This window comes from Harmonia axyridis, chromosome 7, assembly GCF_914767665.1.
Source record: "Harmonia axyridis chromosome 7, icHarAxyr1.1, whole genome shotgun sequence".
NCBI lineage: Eukaryota > Metazoa > Arthropoda > Insecta > Coleoptera > Coccinellidae > Harmonia > Harmonia axyridis.
In genome coordinates, this window is record NC_059507.1 from 31299356 (window position 1) to 31322094 (window position 22739).

At 33.8% G+C, this 22739-nt stretch overlaps 1 protein-coding gene across 10 annotated transcripts in view; it reads left to right on the forward strand.

Annotated features, from left to right (window-relative positions):
* LOC123683888 (proton channel OtopLc) overlaps positions 1-22739 on the forward strand; it is a 50739-nt gene that overhangs the window by 23112 nt on the left and 4888 nt on the right. For 3 of the 10 annotated variants that reach the window (XM_045622877.1, XM_045622872.1, XM_045622875.1), the window contains exons 4-13: positions 11300-11681; positions 13200-13265; positions 14902-15199; positions 15948-16108; positions 16199-16370; positions 17417-17629; positions 17963-18202; positions 18448-18688; positions 20728-21012; positions 22262-22475. In XM_045622877.1, the coding sequence (XP_045478833.1) occupies positions 11300-11681; positions 13200-13265; positions 14902-15199; positions 15948-16108; positions 16199-16370; positions 17417-17629; positions 17963-18202; positions 18448-18688; positions 20728-21012; positions 22262-22475 (2272 nt within the window). Of the gene's footprint in view, positions 1-4947; positions 5413-10137; positions 10285-11299; positions 11682-13199; positions 13266-14901; positions 15200-15947; positions 16109-16198; positions 16371-17416; positions 17630-17962; positions 18203-18447; positions 18689-20727; positions 21013-22261; positions 22476-22739 lie in introns of those variants that run through there. The other 7 variants (XM_045622880.1, XM_045622882.1, XM_045622881.1 and 4 more) reach the window with 7 other exon arrangements.

Here is a 22739-nt window from a genome sequence, read left to right on the forward strand (position 1 = left end):
CTAAGTGGACTTGATATTGACGGGCGTCATATCGCCTCATTAGTTTGCACCACTTCTTCCTTTGATTCATGTCATTTGGTACATGAAAAAACAATTTATTGGGGTTTTTAATTGTCGTGCTTGCACACATAGGCACAATACAATATTTGTAGGATTTTTTTTTATTTCAGCCATCGTGTAACGAACAAAACACGACACGAACGGCACAAGTGATTGTACACCAATGAATTCGTTAGCACTCTGCGAATACCAGTCGCCTCGTGTAAGTGGCGTGACGTCACACACTAGACGTTGCGTACTATGAAATTATTCTTCCAAGCGCAACTTCAAAGTCCCATAACTTTTTCATTTCTAGAGATATTTCAATGATTCTTCCACATTTTTGTTTCATTCTACTTAAATTTTTAGAATTGATCATTAAAAAAAATTAAAACTAGTCCATTCCAGCCATAACAAATCATTAATCATGACCTAGTTCCCAAGATTGACGAAAAATCGACAAACCATTTTTGTAGCGAATTTTAACAATTTCATTTCGTTGTAGAAGTATCCAACTGCCATTTTTAGTAACGGCGTATATTTTACCTGTCGAATGTCAAAAATGACAGTTTCGAAAGTAATAGCCTTTTAGATAGAGGGCTATACAAAATGAAATCTCTTATTGAAAAACCTTTCATCGAAGCAAAATCTACAAGTGAAATTTTGGTGTAAAATTGTAGAAAAACCGATTTGATCTTGACTCCAAGTCAGTGCTTTGTCATTTTTTTGTCGATTGATAACCCTTCTTTCCAATTATTCGATTAATTTCGATAGACGTCCGAAAATAATAAATCGAAGTGTTAAATTTTCAATGTTCCTCAAAAAAGAAACATTCAGATGACGAGAGATCACCTTACTCTGCATAAAAAAACCCAGCTTGCTATTCTGGACCACTCGACTAGTTCAATTTATCCTTCAACCCTATCTGCCAATAATTAGCACTGAATAGATGTGGTGGAGCATCGTTCTTTGATCTCATAAAAATTTCAACATGCCTTTTACTACCTCCAAAAGACTTCCTCATGCTGAGGGCGAGGTCATTGGGGGTTACTGGGTCGAAAGCCCGGGACAGCTTCTCTGGAGAGCCAATGAAAATTGTCAATAGTAGCACGTGATTCCCGCAGCATCCCTCTCTCTCTGTATCCGTTTATGGGGTTCTGTAACTGGAATTGTTCCGGAAAATTCGTAATTTTCACATGGATTTTCAGGTTTAATCCGAAAATCATTCAATGATAGATCAATTGTTCAATGTGCATTGATAATTTGAGACTGAACCTGACTGAGAAGATATGGTGATAAGGATGCATAGAGTTTCACAAATAAAACTCATATATTTGGGAATTTGATTCAATAATCAATGATCAAATAATAATGAGGAAAATTTTAGGTGGAGGATCATCATTTTTTATATTTCACTGAATATTGAAGAGATTCTGAGAATAAATATTTATCATCCTTTGGCTTCGATCCTGAGGCCGGAGTGTTGTTTGTTCCAATTTCCAGATTAAATATTTAACAAATCCGAAGGATTTATTATAGGAGTTTAGGAAAGTTTAGTCTCATCATGTTTTTAAATGAATAGCCAATTGTTTCGAGGTTTATCAGAAGTGACTTACTTCGATTTCAAATAGAATAAGGAAAATTAGTTTGTTTTATAATAAAAATGGTTTATACTTTCAATACGTTCATTTACTTAATTTGATACTTAATTTTATTAATTTTAATGAAATTATTTCTACCTTAAACATACATTCACGTACCACATACTGACCTACATTTAACAATCAATTCATATCACAATGGGATTGAGGCATCAATGTATAATTATAAATTTTTAATTGAGTATGGTTCCTCTTAGACATAATACATAGTTCCAGAAAAAATGTTTCTAATTAATTTCGTGCAAAAGAAAAGAATGAAAATAATTTATAATTTTAATAATCTGAAATAATTCTTCAAATAAATATCATCTTACAAAAAGTTTCACTTTATATTCAGGAGCAAATCAAAATTTGCTATACTCAGAGGTCACCTATATAAAGGGTGTTTTTTTTAGAACTATAGAACTTTAAATTGCAATAAAACAACGATGGATTATTCAATTGACATGAATTGTATTTATCCGCAAGATAATCTTGTGGCATTACATTTCAAATATGATTTCTGGCATATGAATGCCATGGCTGGCTCGGATGTAGTCCAATCTTGGACGTCCAATTTTCGATGACTTTTTCCAACATTGGTGGCCGTATATCGGCAATATAACACGGCGAATGTTGTCTTCCAAATGGTCAAGGGTTTGTGGCTTATCCGCATAGACCAATGACTTTACATAGCCGCACAAAAAGTAGTGTAGCGGTGTTAAATCACAAGATCTTGGAGGCCAATTCACAGGTCCAAAACATGAAATTAGGCGGTCACCAAACGTGTCTTTCAATAAATCGATTGTGGCACGAGCTGTGTGACATGTTGAGCCGTCTTGTTGGAACCACAGCTCCTGGACATCATGGTTGTTCAATTCAAGAATGAAAAAGTTAGTAATCATGGCTCTATACCGATCACTATTGACTGTAACGTTCTGGCGATCATCGTTTTTGAAAAAGTACAGACCAATGATTCCACCAGCCCATAAAGCGCACCAAACAGTCAGTTTTTCTGGATGTAACGGTGTCTCGACATACACTTGAGGATTAGCTTCACTCCAAATGCGGCAGTTTTGTTTGTTGACGTAGCCATTCAACCAGAAGTGCGCTTCATCGCCAAACAAAATAAAATGGACGTAGTGCGCGATACGTATTTCGCAAAGAACCATTATTTTCGAAATAAAATTGCACTATTTGCAAGCGTTGTTCAGGAGTGAGTCTATTCATGATGAATTGCCAAACCAAACTGAAAATGAATCACTTGACAGCTGTTGAATGGGTCGCTATCTTGAATAGTAATGCCAACTTAAAGTTATATATCTCGAAAAAAAACACCCGTTAGAAATATCAGCTGCATATGCATATGAATTGTGCACCAAATTCGGTGTAGTTATCATGAATTGAAACTAAAAAAAATAAATGTGTACTGAACTCATACACCTCCAACCATATGTAAAAGTGAATAAGCAACCAAAATCTGCAGGTAAAATGACAGAGCCAAATGATTCAGAAGAAATAAAACGAACAATAACAGGGAAGCGATACAAAATAAATAAATATAGGAGTGTAATAATCTGTTTTATAGTTGAATGAACTGCAGTTGATGAGAATAGAATATGCAATATGCAGGATTCGAAATTAAAATAGACATCAAATGTGAGCTAGTTTATTTGAAAGGCATATCAAAACTGCAGCAATAAACTAGGAGCTGGATAAATAGCACATTTGAAGGGTTTGAATATTTCGATGAGGGGATTTCTGATTGTGGAAATTTCTGATTTAAGCTTTTCGGGCATTCTTTCTCTGAAACAGAATAATAATAATGAGTTTATTTCAGTAACCTACAATATAGAAATTTGAAATTTTCAGGATAGGCTCAGATATCGGAAGCTACTGGGCCAAAACCAGATAATTTTCTGATAATTTTCCTCGTGCAGAAAATCATGTTGATTGCTTCACTAGACTAAGAGAAAATTCAAGAAAAATATCGGAAAAAATACTCATTTCAGTGATCACAGAACCAAATAGAGATTTTTCGAGCAGTTAAAGAATGAAAGTGTCAAGCTTTCTTTCAAAATTTCTCTTTTTATAAAATTATTAATATTCAGTGACAACAGATCTGACTTTTGCACAATATTTCCGTAAAAATTGCTAGGTTGACATTTAGTTGTTTATGTAAGATAATCACTCAAATGTTTATGCTGAACTTCAGGAGGATTGTATCATCAGAATTCCTCATCTAATTTATTAAACCGACAATAATGACATCACGATTAATCACATCTCATACAATTGTTTTGTGGCCCCGAGGGCGCAATAGGCACATGAATGAATGAGAGCTAAAAAGCTGCCAATGTCAAAAAAGCTATCTATCTAATTTTTTATTAGTTTATTGTTTTATAGTTTGGTTTATTGCTTTCTTGATTATAATGTCATGTTGTGGGGAAATTCGATTGATTCCGGTAGAGTATTTGTGGCTTAAAAGAGGATATTACGTTTAATTTTTAACTTGAATTCACGTGATTCATGTGAGCCTTTTTTTGGAAGATATTGACTTTTTACTCTTCCTAGTTTATATATCTACAGATGTTTAATTTATGTAAAGGAACATGAACAATTAATGGTTAAATTATCAGGTTTCCATCACTATTCCACCAGAAATATTACAACTTTATGTATTCCAGCTCATGCAACAACTAAATTTGAATGTTCTCCTATTTACCAGGCAATTATTTTGTACAACTATTTACCTGTTTCTATTAAACTGTTGAGTGTAATAAGGTTCAAGAAATTGGTAAAATGTGAGTTGCTTAAAGAATGCTATCATTCCATTAGTGAATATCTAGCTGATAAAAACCTATTTCTTACTTAGTTATAGTATTAGGATTGATTTTTCTTTACTTTTTTCAGTTTGACTTATCTTATACATATTTGTATGTCTTATGGGACCAATAAAGGTTATTATTATTATTATTGAGAAGTGGATTATCACGAAACAAAAGATCGCTCGTGTCTGAAAAAAATAACATCTAAAATTTAGTAGGTTAGATGAAGTAAGGAATAGTTTCTGACGAATAAAAGGTCTCAATTATTATCAAAGTGTTGTTTGTATTAAAAAAGTTCCTTCACCTCTCAAAGGAGGGATAAAAGATACGGAAGTCTTATTTAACTGAATCTAAAATCCTCACCCGAACAAAAGATTCGAGATTTCCCGTTACAGATCCCCCTATCCCCTTCGTCCAGCATCCCCCTCTGTACCAGAAACCGCTGTGACTTTCGAAAGGCCGAATTCTATCAGGACGTTCTTGATAGTGCGTTTGAGGGTGATGAACAAGTTACCCCAGACTTTAGTCTCGTGAAAACGTGCAAAATGTCGCCGTGCAAGGGGTGAAAAATACCGCGAACGCGAGAAAAACGCCTTTCCCTCCCAAAATCCTTGGCAGATCTTCCCTCTTCGGCCTAACAAATGATCGACATCGAATTGAAACGTCCTAGAAGCGAATGTGATTCTATGTCAACGATATCTTGTTTTTCTTAGTGTTAACGAAGTCGGTTGATAGCTGTGATTAGGGTAGCTAATTATGGTAGGAGAACTGAGAGTTGCTACAGTTGAAATTGATAACTCTGACAATATGGCGACCCTTCAAGTGTCTAGAGCCAATGATTCGGAAAAGGCTGCTGCTCTTAAAGAGATGGAGCTCAAAGGGGTGCAACCGAAACCTGACAAAAGGTATTTTATTGTTTGTTATCATATAAATTTAACTTCCATGAATTCATAAGATAATGATGAGGAAGCTATATCTTATTACATACGCCAAATCAATTATTGTACAATAAATGATAATGGTACTAATTTCATAAATTATAACTAATTTAAGTGACGAATGTCAAAAAAACTAAAATAAATAGTGTTTTTCTCCGATTGACAGCAAATATTAATTATGCAGACACATATCAATCAGCAAAGAACCTACCTATTACTTTCCTGTCTAGGCAGTAAAGTGAGAACTTTCCTGCCTTGGCAGGGAAATAATTATTAGTTAAATAAAAAATAAAACGTTTGACATTTTCTGATGAATCAATATTTTTTGCTACCTCGCTATCACTGTCCATGATATAAATATACCGATATTATTTATTTTTAAAAAACTGTCAGAAATCTCATAAGTTGTCGAACTATAATTAGGTATTATGAACATATTTCCATAGTATCCAATCATTCCAACAATTGCGATTTCTATCGAATTTTGTTTTAATTCATCACTACTGGAAAAATAAAATAAAAGGGGGATTTTGGGAATTGTAATAATTGGCAAATACAATATCCAACATATATCATTATAAATAATCGGAGAAAAAATCATATGTTCAACTCGGCAGCAAAATAGATTGACTGCACTAACAGCAATCAATGTACTACTTTGCTGCCTAGTAAAACAAATAACTATTATCACGGTAACGCTATATAAGTTTTTCTGTTCAAATATCAAATATGTCAAAACAAATATCCAAAAAAGCCACCAACTTAATTTCAAGAGCTTTTGAGCACTTGCTCATTCATACGCTCATTCCGGTTGTTGCATCTAAATGAAAGGTACGATTTTTCTGAAATTCAGAATGAAGATGCAAGTGATAATTTTACGTATTCAGACAAAATTTCAACCCTGTCGGATTAATTTTTACAAAAATTTTAGATATTTATTTTTTGATATTGCACATGAATTTTTTTATGCTTCTGATGGCGCGATCAGTATGAAATTTTCATTATTTTTATTGAGTATTGTATTGTTAGTTTAATTTGTGACACAATAAACACCATTTGGTGTTTGTAAAAAGAGATCAAATTAAGTATATCAATCTAACCCGATATTTTTTGAAATACATATACATAGTTCAAAGGAAAACGAGAGATTCCTTGGGTACTTTTAAGAAAAAAAATCCTTTAAATTTGGGACTACAAACGCCTTGTTTTCGAGATACAGGAGGTTTCTTGTAGTACTGTATGTAGTAGAATTTCAACTACAGATTGGGTAAATAGCAAAATTTATTAATAAATAAATAAAAACACTTGACTATACGTTCACAAATTTAATAAAATATTATAAAAAAATTTATAATTAATTTATTTATCACAGCTTACTAACTGGATCTATGTATACGAATTCGAATTTTCTTGAGGATTACTAGAGAACTGTTTGAATTTAAATTAATAAATTAAAATTCTACACCCTGTACTTCGAATAAAAAGCGTATGTGGGCTCATGTTCATAAGACTTTTTTCTTAGATTGATCCGAGGAATATGTCATTTATATTTGTACATCTAATTCAGTAAAACCATGTGTATGTATGAGTTGTATTTTTCATGCGAAGTTTTTTCTCTACACATAAAGCACATCCTTTATGAGTTAGTGAATTCTTTTTGAAGATTTAGAAATAAGGGATCTCTAACAGTGTTGATCAAAATACTAGATTCTTGAAAAATTTTTTCTCACTGAATACATCATTGTCTGGATGTCTAATAATATTTTAATTCTTTAAATTGTTCCTGAAAAATACTAACTCCTTAGTACATCTTCCCATGTCATAAAGAACATAACTTATATTTCCGGTGAAGTTTTATAAATGATCAATTATGAGGTGAGAAACTGACATAAATTAAGTCTTTATACAGGATTCATATTGAATGCGGGCTTCCTGGAAATTTGTTACTTAATTGGTTATTATGTGGGTAAAATACAATGGCTTCAAATTCGAAATGCAACCAATCGATATTAATCGTTTTCTGGGAATTCAACTAATTGTATTCGTATTCTTCCAACTGAACCCCTTGCCATTTTCTCTCCTCATGTTATGTGGACGATTCTAAATTAATTGCCACTGAATAGTGAGACTATAGCTATAACTGGAAACCGAATTGAAGTGGATGCTAGATTTTATGAGTATAAAAAAATATATAAAAGTTATAGGTATAGCTTATGTCCAAAATGATTATACAATCAAGTAGCATCTAAGAAATATTCCTGAAGAGAGTAGAAACACTAAGATAATAAAAAATTTCCAACAAACCTATTGAACTTACGCACATTTTCAATTCCAAGGGGAATACATTATAAATTTTAAGTGATTTCTCGAATCTTGTTAAGTTGTGATGTGGAATTACCAAATCGTGCAATTGTCGTGTGAAATATTCATGATTAAAATTCAAAGGCAGGAATGTATTGATGTTGATTTCAACGTGTTTCACAATTTCAAAGATATATACACAGGCCAAGGGTAATATCCTCAGTTTCTCAAAGAGAAGCCTTAAAGAGGTTCTATGGTATACGCCACAAATTGACCTTACTGCCCTCTTTTGGAGTTTGAAAACTCTTACATTACATTATTGGTGGTATCCCTGAGCCTATACAAAGCAAAGCATACAGATGTTAAAAACAATTCAAATTTGAATCAATGATTATTCCCAAAAACCTAACTGAATGAACTTGTTCTATTGAACTCTTTCCAGCTTTTAGTAAGAGTACTTATTTCTGTTGTCTTCAGTATTTTTCAAAGAGTAGCTACCTCATTATCAATGTCTTTTCAGAATTCAGAAACAATTTGTTGTCAATGAACCATTCAGAATATCGTGACATGTTATTACAGGCACTCAACAATGCATTCTGTACTGATCTTTCAGAATAAAGTAGTGTATTATCGTCTGCAAACATTATCAGCTTAGTTGGATCATCAGCATCATATCGATGGCCTTCTTTGCGCGAGAACCTTTGACGCAAATGAAAAAAAAAAATCAACTTCTGAGAAAATGTAAAGTGGTAGTGCTAGAAGTGGAATTAGATAGCATTTCTTTACATATTTGTATTCAAAGTAAAAAATTCGACAAAAAGCTTGCTGACTGAAAATTCTTATTCTACAGAAAAAGTATTACGATAATTAATTAGGTTAGTTTCCGAAACCAATGGGTTGATTTTTTCTCAATTTTGGAGCTAAATGCAGGACATAATAGGATTTTTTCACAAATTCTTCATAAATTCTTCAAACCTAACGTTGAACTTCTTGACAAAATTTCATTGTCCTATTTCTTAGAACAAATAGTCAAAAACCCACTGACATTTATATTTTAAAGGAAATTTTTCGAATTCACAGTTGACGTATGTATGAATTTCATTATTGCATGTTTGAAGTAATTTAACACCACTCATGAAATATGTAGTTGTAGTTGTATGATTATTCAACTTCTCCCCTAGATATTCACAAATTTCCAGGAACATATTATTATTCAAAATAGAGATCAAAGAGAGCGTGTTATTTTATTGGAATAATATATCAAGCACAGTCAATATAGTGACATTTATATTGTTTCATGATGTGGCCACAACAACTGGAGTGATACTGAACTATTCTCGTAAACCCGTTAAACAAACTTAAATAGAATTTCATTTAGTTGGTGCTCGCTGAGAAGAAGAATAAATATTTATATTAGTTCAACAGGAATGGACTCTCCAAAACTGCTTCAGTTCGTTTTATGATTTTCCATAATTATGGAAATATTGGAGAGCCGTCTGAATTCATATTGTTGAGATTCAATAATATAAATATGATAATGATAAATAATCAAGCAGACGTGGTCCTGCCAGCAATTCGTTTGGGTTGCTGAAAAATTTCAAAAATATGAAGAGCATCTCAAACGAGATCCGTTCAAAGAATGCTGATTGCATTCTTTGAACAGACGTAAAATGGACCTTGTAGTATTCAAGATTATCAGTAAATTTTTGTACGTTACTACAATGAATAAAACTTTGTTGAACTATAATTAGTGGAGAAACTGGTTCTTTATTGTACACATCTATCATTGGTAGGGGGTTGTGTTATGAAAAACAAAATTTTTTTTTAGATCAACGTCATATAAAGTTCATTTTCAGAAATAAAATTTCATATTATGTGGGTATTACATTAAATAGACTCTGAATACAAGCAAATGCTATTTATAAAAATATGATTAGTCCTCTTGAATTCTACCTGAAATACTATACATACTTAAAAACAATTATTTTCGACTTTTATATCATCGTAGTCGTAGATAAAATATTGTATGTAGAAAAAAATTCAATTGCAACCGATGTGACAATTTCTTAACCTTCGCTCCATACCTTTACAACGAAATATATTATTTTAGGATTCTTAGTATTTAGAATACAATATGTGCTATCAAATCACACTGTCATAAATAGGTTGTCAATTGAAGAAAACTCTATGATTTTCTGTAGAAAATCAATGGACACTGAGAATATTGGAAGGATTCCATTGCCCAATGAACAAATTTTCTTTATTTCCGGCAGGATAACATCGTTCCATTCTCAAGACTGTTGAAATCGCGAATCTTTCTATATTCAAACAGCAGGTTACTCATATAAACAACTAATCTTGGATTTCAGCATGTTCGAATTTTGATCTATTATTAGAAAACAGTTCAGTTTGTGATTTCCAACTAGAAGTGACTTGGTGAATAGTAGAGCTGAAAACAACTGAGAAAATGACCTACTATGCCGAATCCGAGTCGACAAATTATTCAGACTTACTATTTGCCGGGGAATATGTAAAAGAGTATGTACTTATTATGTTTCGGCATAAATATTTTTTAGTGGGTTTGTAATGATTTAAGTTTTTAGTTCTTTTTTTTAAATTATTTAATGAGATGGATTTTTTTTAAATGCAGTCACATTGTATCACGTTATGTGATACAATGAACTTAATTACTTTTCCGTACAGAAGCTGCACGCTGAATTCTTGAATAACTCATCTTCATACAGAACTTTAAAAACATAGATTCTGAGATATAATTTTTCTCTTCTCTTTTCTCAATGATACAATCATAGCCGACGGACTGGCCCAATTGAATTTCAATTTTTATATGTGAATATTTTCGAATTTTAAGTTTAGAATGGTCAGAAACGTTCGATAGGGCAATTGGTGTAGGTACACATCCTCTATTCTATCTCAAAAAAAATCACGATCTGATTTCTGAATCACACAAAATTAGTCTTAGGAAGATCTTGAAATTCAATAACTAGCAATAATTCCTCATGGAACTTCGATTTATGATCTTCTGTATTTATTAGTTCTTCTCAAATGTTATTTTAGTAAATTTGATTTCCCCTATTTATATTATTAAACAGAGTTTCACAGTTGAGGCACATTAGGCCTATAAACTCTAACTTGAAAATTATCCAGAATACAACTGTAGAGAAAAAAACAGAGATATACGATATCCAAATGCGGCAGTTTTGTTTGTTGACGTAGCCATTCAACCAGAAGTGCGCTTCATCGCTAAACAAAATGAAATGGACGTAGTGCGCGATACGTATTCCGAACAGAACCATTATTTTCGAAATTAAATTGCACTATTTGCAAGTATTGTTCAAGCGTGAGTCTATTCATGATGAATTGCCAAACCAAACTGAGAATAAATAGCTTGACAGTTGTTAAATCGAGCGCCATCTTGAACAGTAATGCCAACTTAAAGTTATATACCTCGAAAAAAAACACCCTATACTTACCAACCCATTCAGAATAAAATTAAAAATGAAAAATAAATAAATTTATTTCAATTTTTTTTCAGAACCTCCCTCTTCATAATCATGAGTTTCGTTTACGCAAAACTTCTGATCGTAATCTGCATAGCTTATGTCATTTCCGATGTTGTTACCCACAATATTCCACTCTACTATTACGAAGGATTCTTCACTTATCTCTATGGAATGAGTATACTGTTTCTCCTATACGTTTTCTGTTTCCTTCTCCAAGAGAGCTCTTGTTGTTCTGGTTCGGAGAAGAACGAACCACCGAAGAAAGTAACAAAAGACAAAACGAAGGAAAAAGAGAAAGAGAAAAAGAAAGAAGAGGAAAAAAAGAAAAAAGAAGAGAAGGAAAGGAAAGAAAAGGAGAAGAAAGAAAAAGCTAAAGAAAAAGACAAAGATAAGAAACCTAAAAAGCAGGAGAAGGTAGGAGAAATACAATCTTTCTGTGTAATTGAACTAACTATCACTTGAACTGAAATGATTCAGGATCATCTTTAGGTATTTTCATATAAATTTGTATTTTCAGTGTATCAGTCTGAATCCAAAACTTATTTAAAAATATTTTCACTCAAATACTGAAAAGAAAATTAGCTGAAAGTTAAAAAGGCTACAATATAGATGATATTCTGAATACTTCGGTTCATCTGCAAATTTGCTTTGTGTCTTCCCTACTACCACGAAACCAAAAATCAAGACTGCATTCCATAAGCTTTTTATTGTTAGTCAATATCTTACGAAATCACTACAATTGAATGTTTCTGTTTACACTTTTGAGATTTCATTTTGAAAGTTTGTAGATATTCATTTCAAAACTTCACAAGTATTTGAGAAACTGCGGAAACCTGAAGAAATGAATCGATATACAGGATGTCCCGTAAAGACCACGTCAAACCGAAGGAGAATGTAGATCAAAGAATAACCCACCTGCTATGACAAACTTCCCATTATGAAAGTCTTACCGTTTTCGAGATATTTTTTTTTTTGTTGAGAATAATGAATTTTTGCCCCTTTCAATAGTTTTGTCCTTACGGTTGGTACAATTTTACATCTTTTAGGTTAATTTTTTCAGTAAGATATTGCTGGAGAATGATTTCAACGTTTACATTAAAAACATCCTCCGAACATTTTAAAGGGGGGCTATGAGAAATATTTTTATTGGAAATTTTGGTAGTGGATTATTTTGTTCATGAAGTTTAGCCCATCGTAGTGGAAAAAATATGTACCGAGCTACTGCTGCACATTACACCAATAAATTGTCTATTTTATAGTGATTTCAAAGAGGTATCACACAAGTCATTTGTTATTCAAAGAAAAAAGATATGGCTGTTTTTATCCAAATGGGTACGTTTCCGACAAAATCAAGTTTGTCAATTCTGTTAAGAAATCTTCGATGTTGCGTTACTTAGTGAACAATGGCAATTGTTTACGTGCGAAAATATTACTCGCATAATTCACCTCAACGAAATTCAATTTTGCCGGAAAAATTGCACTACCAAAATTTCCAATGAAAATATTTCTCATAGCTCCCCTTTAAAATGTTCGGAGGATGTTTTTGATGTAAACATTAAAATCATTCTTCAGCAATATTTTACTGAAAAAATTAAAAGAAAAAGATGTAAAATTGTACCAACCGTAAGGACAAAACTATTGAAAGGGGCAAAAATTCATTATTTTCAAAAAAAAAAAATATCTCGAAAACGGTAAGACTTTTATAATGGGAATTTTGTCATAGCAGGTGGGTTATCCTTTGATCTACATTCTCCATCGGTTTGACGTTGTCTTTACGGGACACCCTGTATACGTAAATGAAATGAGGATTCAATTGTAAGTGCTCTTTGTAGTGATTTCGAATGATTGCTATCATTCCTTTTTTTATTTGCTCGTTTTGTTCATTTTTTCTTTGTTTTCATTCATCCAATGTTGACTTGTGCGTGCGTGTAGAAGGAGAAATATCCACAAAAGATGCGTGACCTGGTTCAACAGAGAAATATCTCTAATAGTCCTGAGGTGAGATCTTCCTCCGTTAAAAGAAACTTATCCATTGAATTTCCTGCTATACTTTCTGAGTCAGTTCATGTCAAATCATATGGGAAAATTCTTGTTCTGGTTTCATATTAGTATCAAAACCACTATACATATAGAGTTGCCAACTAAAACGGTTAAGCCGGATATTGCCTCAAGTATGAGTGTTTCCCAAAAACGTCACGTACGTTCGTTCTTTTAAGCGTCTTTTCTGTGGCAAATCCGTTGAATTTGCCATACCTCGTAGAACAAAATCGTGCGGCAATATCTCAGTTCACACAGATTTCATTATTATTGGTATTATTGATTTCATTATTATTGGTACCCGGAACTATCCAGTTCTACCAACCAACATTTTTCAATGCAAAAATCATTAAACGATAGTTAGGAAATATTCTACAAATTCAATAAAAATTCAGGATAAGATAAAATAATGTATAATACTCGTACACACGACTCATTGTAACACTCGTTCATTCAAAAACTCGTGGAAGAATATCAAGCCTTCTGCACTTGTTATAAATGACTGTAAACGAATATAATTATGAATTAATCGATTTTTAAATGAATGATACTTTCGATTAAAATGCTTGCATTTTATATCTAGTATGGTTTGTCATAAACTGTTACTAACATAAGCATTCCATTTTCCATTCACCAATATTCTCCTTCATTAAATATTGGCTTTGATTATGTACCTTACCTAAATATATTTGGCATAATTGTATATTGCCGAAATTTTCAAAATTCCAATATCAATGAATTTTAGCACGAAATTCTACTAGCCAAAATATTGTATTGAGCAGAACCATAACATTAGAAGTTCGAAACTCAATGACTCTGTGTTGTGAATTTCTGTTGATATGAATTTTTCAAGATTTGATCTCTTCATTTTTGCTTTCAAAAATTGTGGGTCTCATTATTGAGATGAGGAGATCAATGCAGATAAACTTAGTTTTCTATCTAATTTCATGCGAATAGCTAGCATAAGGCAGATAGATTTTTTCTAAGTAATTGATTTTTAAATTCTGTACATTCCAAACGTAGATTGTGAAAATTTCAGGGGAATTTGAGAACTTGTTTTACTCAAACAATTCCAAAGGTTGAAAATAATAAGCCAAAACTGATTCCTAAAAAGAAATATTGATATCATGATAGTTTGGCGAATCTTTCTCGAGCCAAGTTTGTGTGGGTGCGCCCTCTCCCAGGGGACTACAGTATGTTGTACTGAAAGAATGGTGAAAGCATCAGGTAGACAATGCAGGGATCTCTGACACTCCCTTTGACACCATCGTGGAGAGGTGACACTGCTGCAACGCGGCGACCCCTATAAATCCGCCGGGGTCGAAGTAAGTGTGGCGCGAAACTCATAACGCCATCTGTTGAGTAGACACTACAATAGCTACGATGATATCGAATGCAAGACTCCTTATGGTTTTATCCTCAATAGTTATGTATAAATTGAGAAAACTACCGTTTTGAAAGCAACTGCCTCAAACTCTTCTCTTTCACTCATTTACCTAAAGAATAAACTTCCACGCACACGCACTAACAACATGCTGACTCACCACATCACTTTGAGTTTCCATCAACAGTCTTATTTTTGGTTTTGTGGGGTTAGGGCACTTATCGTCGCAACTCAGAAGGGGTAGTGGACTCAGGTCTGCCAGTCCCTGTGACCGAACTGAGTGTACAAAATGACGTGCCTGTTGTCTCTCAGGAACAGACAGCACCTTCTTGTCAACCTCCTGTTCCTCCGCCACAGCCACAACTTCCAACAGCACCCTTGGCAGTAACTCCTGTACCACCAGCTTCTGTAGATTTAGAGCTGGGCACAGTAGCGAAATGTAAGAGGAAAAGGAAAACCACCCAGAATGATCATAGCCATGGCAGTTTCTTCTTGAGAATAGGAGCGATTGGTGAGTGCTTTTCTTTTCAGTTTTGATTTTCGAGAAGATATCGATTTTACGAAATATTAATTCCTAACCTTTGAAAGGTAGCTGCAATGAGACTTCGCCTTTCGATAGATTTTTGTTCACTAATTTAATGCGTATAATGTGAGTGTGAGTAGATTTGGGGGTGTCCTCAGCATTTGAGAAAGTTCCAGGCTAGCAGATCTTTAGGAGACCCTTGCTTTGTAGGAGTCAGAAGCTTTCGGGTGCTCTGATTGAAACGATTCCTTGATGACTTATTTAAGTGTTAATATCGATCTCATGCTAAATGGCATACCCTGTAACTTATAATATTAATTTTCTTCGGAAAATTCTCTAGTAAATGAGAAAAAAATACAGGGTGTGCCATTTGGAATAAGCCCGATATTAACGTCTGTTTAAGTCATCAATGAATCGCCTCATTTTGAGCACCAAGTAGAGTTTTCAATGATTATTAAAAAGTCAGTATCAGTACTTACCTCCGTTCTTCTAGTATTGATTTTTGAAATCTCATGAAAATAATTAATTCATTTCGAAGTTATTAGGTTTTTCAAAGACCTTCGAATTCATTAAAAATCGGTGGCATTTACGACAAAACTACAGACAACCAAAAATTTTAATACTGGAACAAAGTTTCTCTTAACATTTTTCTATACTACACGTGGTGCACCAAAAAAATAACTTTCGAAGAGTTTGAATTGCTGGATATTTTTCTCATAGCATTGTTTCTTTTCAGCTTTCGGGTTGGCGACCATGATATACAACGGACTGGAATTTGGAACATTTTTCGAGATTCCTTTCACTTCGCCATGCTATATGATTTTGAAGGGTGTTAATCCTGTTCTTCAAATGATCTTCACCTTCATGCAAATGTACTTCATCTTCATGAATTCGAGAGTGAGTTTCTGATATTTTCATGTGCTTGATATACTACCTTCTCCCGTAATACAATAAAACAATATAATTTTTCAAAATGGTTTATTTCAGCTCAACATACATCGGTTCAAGGTGATAGCACGTTTCGGTTTGATGCATGTTGTTGCAACCAATATATGTGTTTGGATTAGAACTCTCGTGCTAGAGTACATCAAAGAAGTGACGTTGTATCATCGGAAAATGTTCAATTCCACCTTTCCATCCAGTTATTCTCCAATAGCAGGTAAGTTTTCAGGCTTGAAATACAAGTCGATAAATAAATATTCTTGAAGTGTGTCCATACTTCCGTTTCTGGTTCCCCTTTTCAGCCTCTTCGCTTTGGTTCTTGAAGTTAAACTTTTGGCGAGAATTCTCTACCAATTTCGTTGTTTTTTCTCGAGATATCTGATGGTCTCTACAAAGTATACCTTGGCATGTTGATTCTGTGGTAGTAAGTTCGCTTGATCACCGAGAAGTAGCGATTTCAATATTTTGGATTTTTCAATTTGGTTGCGAATGAAGGCATTAGTTTACAAAGAACAAATTAATTATATTCGAGATTTGCGACCTAAAATAATAGATAAAGATCATTTGATGTATTGCTTGTAGTATTCAACGCTTTTTGATATATGTATTTCCATTTTTCGCTTATAGTTCAGTCAAAAAAAATGCTTCGATTGACTAAAGACAATTAAGTGTAGCTAGCGCCCTATTAGCAGTGATGAATTGGAGTCCAATTCGGAAATCTTCATGCCAAAGAATATAGCATTGCCAATTTTCAAATTGTTTCAGCAATATCATTCTTCAGCACAGACATCTTCAGGATATGTTTCCAGGTCAGATGATCTCTTTGTACGAGTACATTCAGTCGCTACCACGATATCCAAATTTTAGTCTTTGCAGTTCTTATACAAAGATTTAAAGTCAGTCGAGGATTTATTAAAACATCTCCAATCCCTCAGATAATCCACGCAACTCTTGAGAAAGACATGGTCAATATTACTCGCTGAGGCCATCATTTATATGATGTACTTATCACAGCAGAGCTTCAAAGAAACTGAATCATATAACTTTCCTTGCAAATGCAATTGTTTTACAATATCTCCTTCACGTGTGGTTCTCAAATGCATTTTTATTTCAAGCAAGCTTATTTTATTACTTATGTTTGCTTCACTAATAAAGCAATAAGGTAATATTGGATAGATTTCCTGAAAGGGTCTATCTTTTGGTTGAAGTTGGATTAAAGGCTGAGAAGTAAATGGAAGTTTGTCAATTAAATTTTGTTTTCAGAGAGCATACGCCTACATACAATGAGAAATGCCAACTCTGTTCTTGGTACACACTTAGTTCAACCTGACAAAATCATTCCTACACTCTCCTCCATAGCAACATCTACTGGTATCTCAACACCAACAGTGAAAACGTTTATATCGAATAGTCTACGCACAGCTGCTACCACCTTGAGAAGTGTACCTACAACTATACCAACTACAACAACAAGACGTAAGTTTAGATCAAATAATTCTAGTCTACAAATGATACTGTCATCACGATATAGTTACTTAGTACAGAAATATCCTTAGCTGCATGACTCAAACGAATAGAATCTCCTATAAAAGGAGTTAAAGTTAGTTTCCAATCGTCATATTCGTCTTTAGGTCATCATTTGATGCCAATAAAAGTCTATCTGAAGAAAGATATTTGTAAAATAGTTCTATAAAATACGTTAAAGGAAGTTATGGTACTTGTTTGTAGTACAGTTGTATGTGTCTTCAGACGACTCAATCTCAACAAATTTTTTTCATTAATTTCGTTCCTTATTTCCTATATATGAAGGTTACATAACAACAACTACCCAAGCTGTTCCAAGAACTGTTCATAAATTTTTTCAAACGTTTATGCCAACTACTACAACTACAACAACGACAACTACGACCACTACTCCTTTGCCAATGCCAATGCTTACAAGAACTACGACTAAAGCATGGAGAGCTATGACAACGGCAGCTACTACACCTACAACTACGATGCGCAATGATTTCATCGACTTTATGTCTTTAGATCGCTTTGCCAAAGGTTGGTTGTAGAAGAAGATGTCTGGTAGTACGCTTTGGAAACCATGATTCTTTGAGTTGATGCATGGTTAATGTTGCGTTTTTGACTCAATTTGTGTTTTCGAAATATTTACTGTCTCTCATTAGGAGAAGTATCTTTTGCTATTTTTAGTTCTTTATTCTTCAATGGTAGACATTATCGCTTTTGTATTGTTCTTCTTTTATGATTGTTTCTTGCATTATTTTAACTATATTGCATAATTTCAGTGGCTGAAGATAACACCAAATCCTTGAATTTTTCGGAGAGGTTGAGCGATCTTTACCCTCAGGCTCTAGTGTCCTTGAACTCCACAATGAACATAACTGATAATACTTGTGGACGTTTGAACATAATGGGAACTATTGTGAATGATTCTGCTCCATATCTATTCCCATTTATCATCGAATACTCCCTTATTGGAGCTGCTGTTATTTATGTCATGTGGAAGCATATTGGACGAAATCCCAAGTAAGTAATTATACTTTCATGAAGAGTGAACATAGTATTCTACCGGAGTTCCTGATAGAATTTTATAATTGTTTTCAAAACGATGTTGTCATCATGTCATCTGTCACAAACTTAAAATTACATGAACAGTTTTTAAGAAAAATTATTTTGGAGAAAATCACAAAGACCATTAACGGTCTTAAATTGTTCAGGTTTCACCCTATAACTATTTCTAGAAGGATACTGTAAAACAATTGGCTTTTTGGAACGCCAACAAAACATACAGTTTTTATTTTTGTATCTTTTGATGAAATAGCTCCAATTATTTATCTTGAATAAAAATTAATGGAAAAAAAAGGAATCAAGAAAATCATGTCATAAGCCATATATTCTAACTGACAAAGAAACTGCAGCACCCAGAAGGAACTGAATTTTTTTTGGTAAAACATAGAAAGTATAGTACTGGAGAAAAAAACGAAGGGTTTACAATTTTTCATTGAATTTGTTAATGATGTGTTTGTCCACCGCGATTATCTATACACTCCCCAATACGTCTCGGCATTGATCCAATAAGATGGTCTATTTCTCCTTGAGGGTTACTATCCCAAGCTACCTGTAAATCATATCTCAGTGCCGCCAAAGTCCGTGGGGGCTGGAGTAAATTTCCAAGCCTTCTACCCATGATGTTCCAAACATGCTCTTTGGGCGAAAGATCAAGGGATCTGGGTGCCCATGGCAAAATATTCAAATGGGTCGCTTGGAAAAAGTTTAAACTAACTCTGGCAATATGAAGTCGGGCATTATCTTGCTGAAATATTGGATTCTCGAGCCGGGTAAGGTAAGGGAGAACATATGGCTCCACCATTTCTTGAAGATATCGCAGCGCTGGCATGTTAAATAAAGACCTACTTGTATGTGCAATAGCACTCTATACCATAAAGCCTACTGGCCGGTGTACATGACGCTCAACATCAAACTGAGGTTCACGTCTTTCTTCCCGACGTCATCTAACCCTTCTTCGACCATCATGTGGACCCAAGGAGAATCGAGATTCCTCAGAACAGACGACCTAATGCCATTCCATATTCCAATGTTGACGTTCTCTGTACCACTGTAGATAATCGTTGCCGGTGATGCTCAACCGTCAAAGGTAACACAAGATGGGGTCGATAATGCTGAAGTCCAAAAAACCTTAAACGGCGGCAAACCGTTTGGACAGTTATAGGATGGCCTTGTTCTCCTAACTACTCATCAGCCAAAGATCGAGTTGTCGCAAATCGGTCTCTAATGGCCATGAGTCTTAGACGTCCATATTGAACTTCATTTGTGCCCCTTCGACGTCCAGTTCCTACTTTTCTTCGATTTTGGGCATTATAAACCACGCTGAAAAACATCTTATAACAGTAGCTGGATTTCTGTTTGTATGTATAGCGATTTCTCGAAATGACAATCTCGCTAGCGATAAATTCCGCGTACACGTGCTCTAGGCATCAACTTTGAATCTCCTCGAACAGCTGGTTCGTTGTAAAATTTCAAAAACTTGCAAAAAACGACTACAATATTTGAGTAACAAAATTGTTTACATGAAAAAACCTTCACGAGTTTTTTCTCCACATTCAATCATTTACTCCTTCCTATACTATATATGTTTTTCCAAACCGAAAAAAAAACGAAAAATTAAAGAGCTTCTTCTGGATGTTGTAGTTTCTTTGTCAGTTAGTGTTACCTAACTTTCCTTTCTTAGTTATTCAGATGAATTTCTTGTTTTTGAAGATGGCGTTGCCTAAAAATTTTGATGAGTAATGATTTCAAGCTAGTTCTTGGTATTTCACATAGTGTAACTTTCTGTGTGGTTAGCTATAAGTCTACGCTAATGTTCAGCACACATTCAGGATGAAAACATTTCAGATCTTATTTATGAGATACCCAAATGAGTGACAACATTGATATAAATTGTACTGATTCAATTTCGCAGCTGTTTTTGTTTCGGTTGTATTGCACAAGTACAATAATTTAAAGGATTTACATTAATCTCTCCTAAAACACATATTTTCCCACAGATACGTTACTGAGGAAGATTTAGAACACAGGCTGGAAATAATGTTGTCCCGTAGAGCTGCAGCTTTAGCCCACGCCCAACAGCATGGTAGGGTCGACTGTGTTGGAGCTTCTAAAGGACTCTTCTTTGGGCTCCTTCTGCTCGTCGGCTCCCTTATTTGTCTCATACTCTTCTTTGTGCTGATCCACCAGGAGAGATTCAGTCTTCTAGCCATTTACTTAGCAGATGTATCGCACTGTGCACTTATGGCGCTCAGCATAATAGCGATCATTATAGGTTTTATAAGGTGAGTAGTTCCATCCTGAGTTTGGATCAATATAGAATTTAAAATTTCTACTTGTCTTAGTTCTATGTAGGTTAGGTTTTTCGATTTTTGTAGTTATTCAGTTCATGATAAGAATATTAACTATATTCCACAAAAAATAATTGGTGGAATCTTGCCAATCTTGGTGGAAGATTAAGAATTCAAAGAGATTAGTTTATATTTACTCATTAACATTCCAATTGAATTTCATCAATGAAAATTTAGGGTTAAAGCAGAAGCTACTGGTTGAAATTTTCAATACCTAACATGTTTATCACAAAAATTTCCGTTTTTTTTTTATAACAATTATCTCTACACGTTTGCATGTTCCTAGAAAATATTTAGTGCATTGTGAAACCATTAGAATTATAAGAAAATTCAAAGATATCATTGTCTTGTGTGTGTAGTTACTGAAGTAATGAATATTTTAAAAAAAATTAGTTTTCTAGGTTTTTTTCAATACACTGAAAATCTTGCTTATTATTTATTTTTGTATAATTTGTTAATACAATCATGATGTAACAAGTAATTCAACATGAACAAAACAATTTTACTGAAGTTGAGAATAGGCTATTTGACAGAATAAAATTAGAAAAATTCGACAACATCACTGATTTGGCGTTTCTCATGCGCCCTTACATACCACATACCTAACTGTATATATGTGGTATGAAAAGTTACTGATTTCATGTCATTTTCTTATTTTTCGTTAGGAATTCTTTCGAATTTAATATGATTTGGATGACGAGCATGAAATTTTGCAAATGACTTGAAATTGCTATTATTAACATACATGCAGAATAGTATTTCGGTCGGACCTGTTGTCCCTGAAATATAAGGCTCGTCCGGTTCAGGGACGGACGGGCAGAATTGAATATGAGCTCGTGTATATGAATGATGACGATTTGGTAGCCTATTCAAATTTTAATTATTTCATAATGATTTGAAATGTTCATTTTCTATGTAATCAATAAACATCACAGCATAATTTGGGTTGTTTCGAAAAATTGTCAAAAAGCCTATTAATTCCAATAGATATTTGCAGAAGTAGATAGCTGAGAATTCTCAGTACATAGTTAGATTTGCCTGTGAATCTCTTGCCTTATTTATGTATTTATGTTCATCTTTTTTCTTAGTTATTACATTCAGCTTCTTCACTCAATTTATTTGCTTGATTTCATGCTTTTTGCCTCATCTCACACTATCACCATTCATTACACATCGCTAAAAGGATGAGGTTGAAGGAATCCGAACTCGATTACAGGGTCCAGAATCTGAAATTCAAGACGGAAGAACAGACGGACCTCAATGACATACTTTTACGTGTATCAGCCTTTGGACTCTTCCTGTATGCAGTCTTTGGTATAATAGCTGGACATCTCAATGCTTTTACGAAAGAACCCAATATGTTAGTCATGATCACCGGATGCTTGTCTGTAGTTCAAGTGAGTATATTTTACATTTTATAATGTTTAATGAATCCCTACTTAAGGGTTTTCCAATAAGCAATTTCATTTTGATAAAAAAACGAGCATATTTCAAGAGAAATCAATGGATGTTGTTCATTGTGAAAAGGAAGGTATGTCATTAACGATGGGAAACAATATCAGCTAAATGGCCGCCACGTCTACGGTTGCAGCATGATGGAATCTTCAGTAAGATAACAGTGGTACCTGCCATATACACCTAACATCTCTATGATGTGGTTT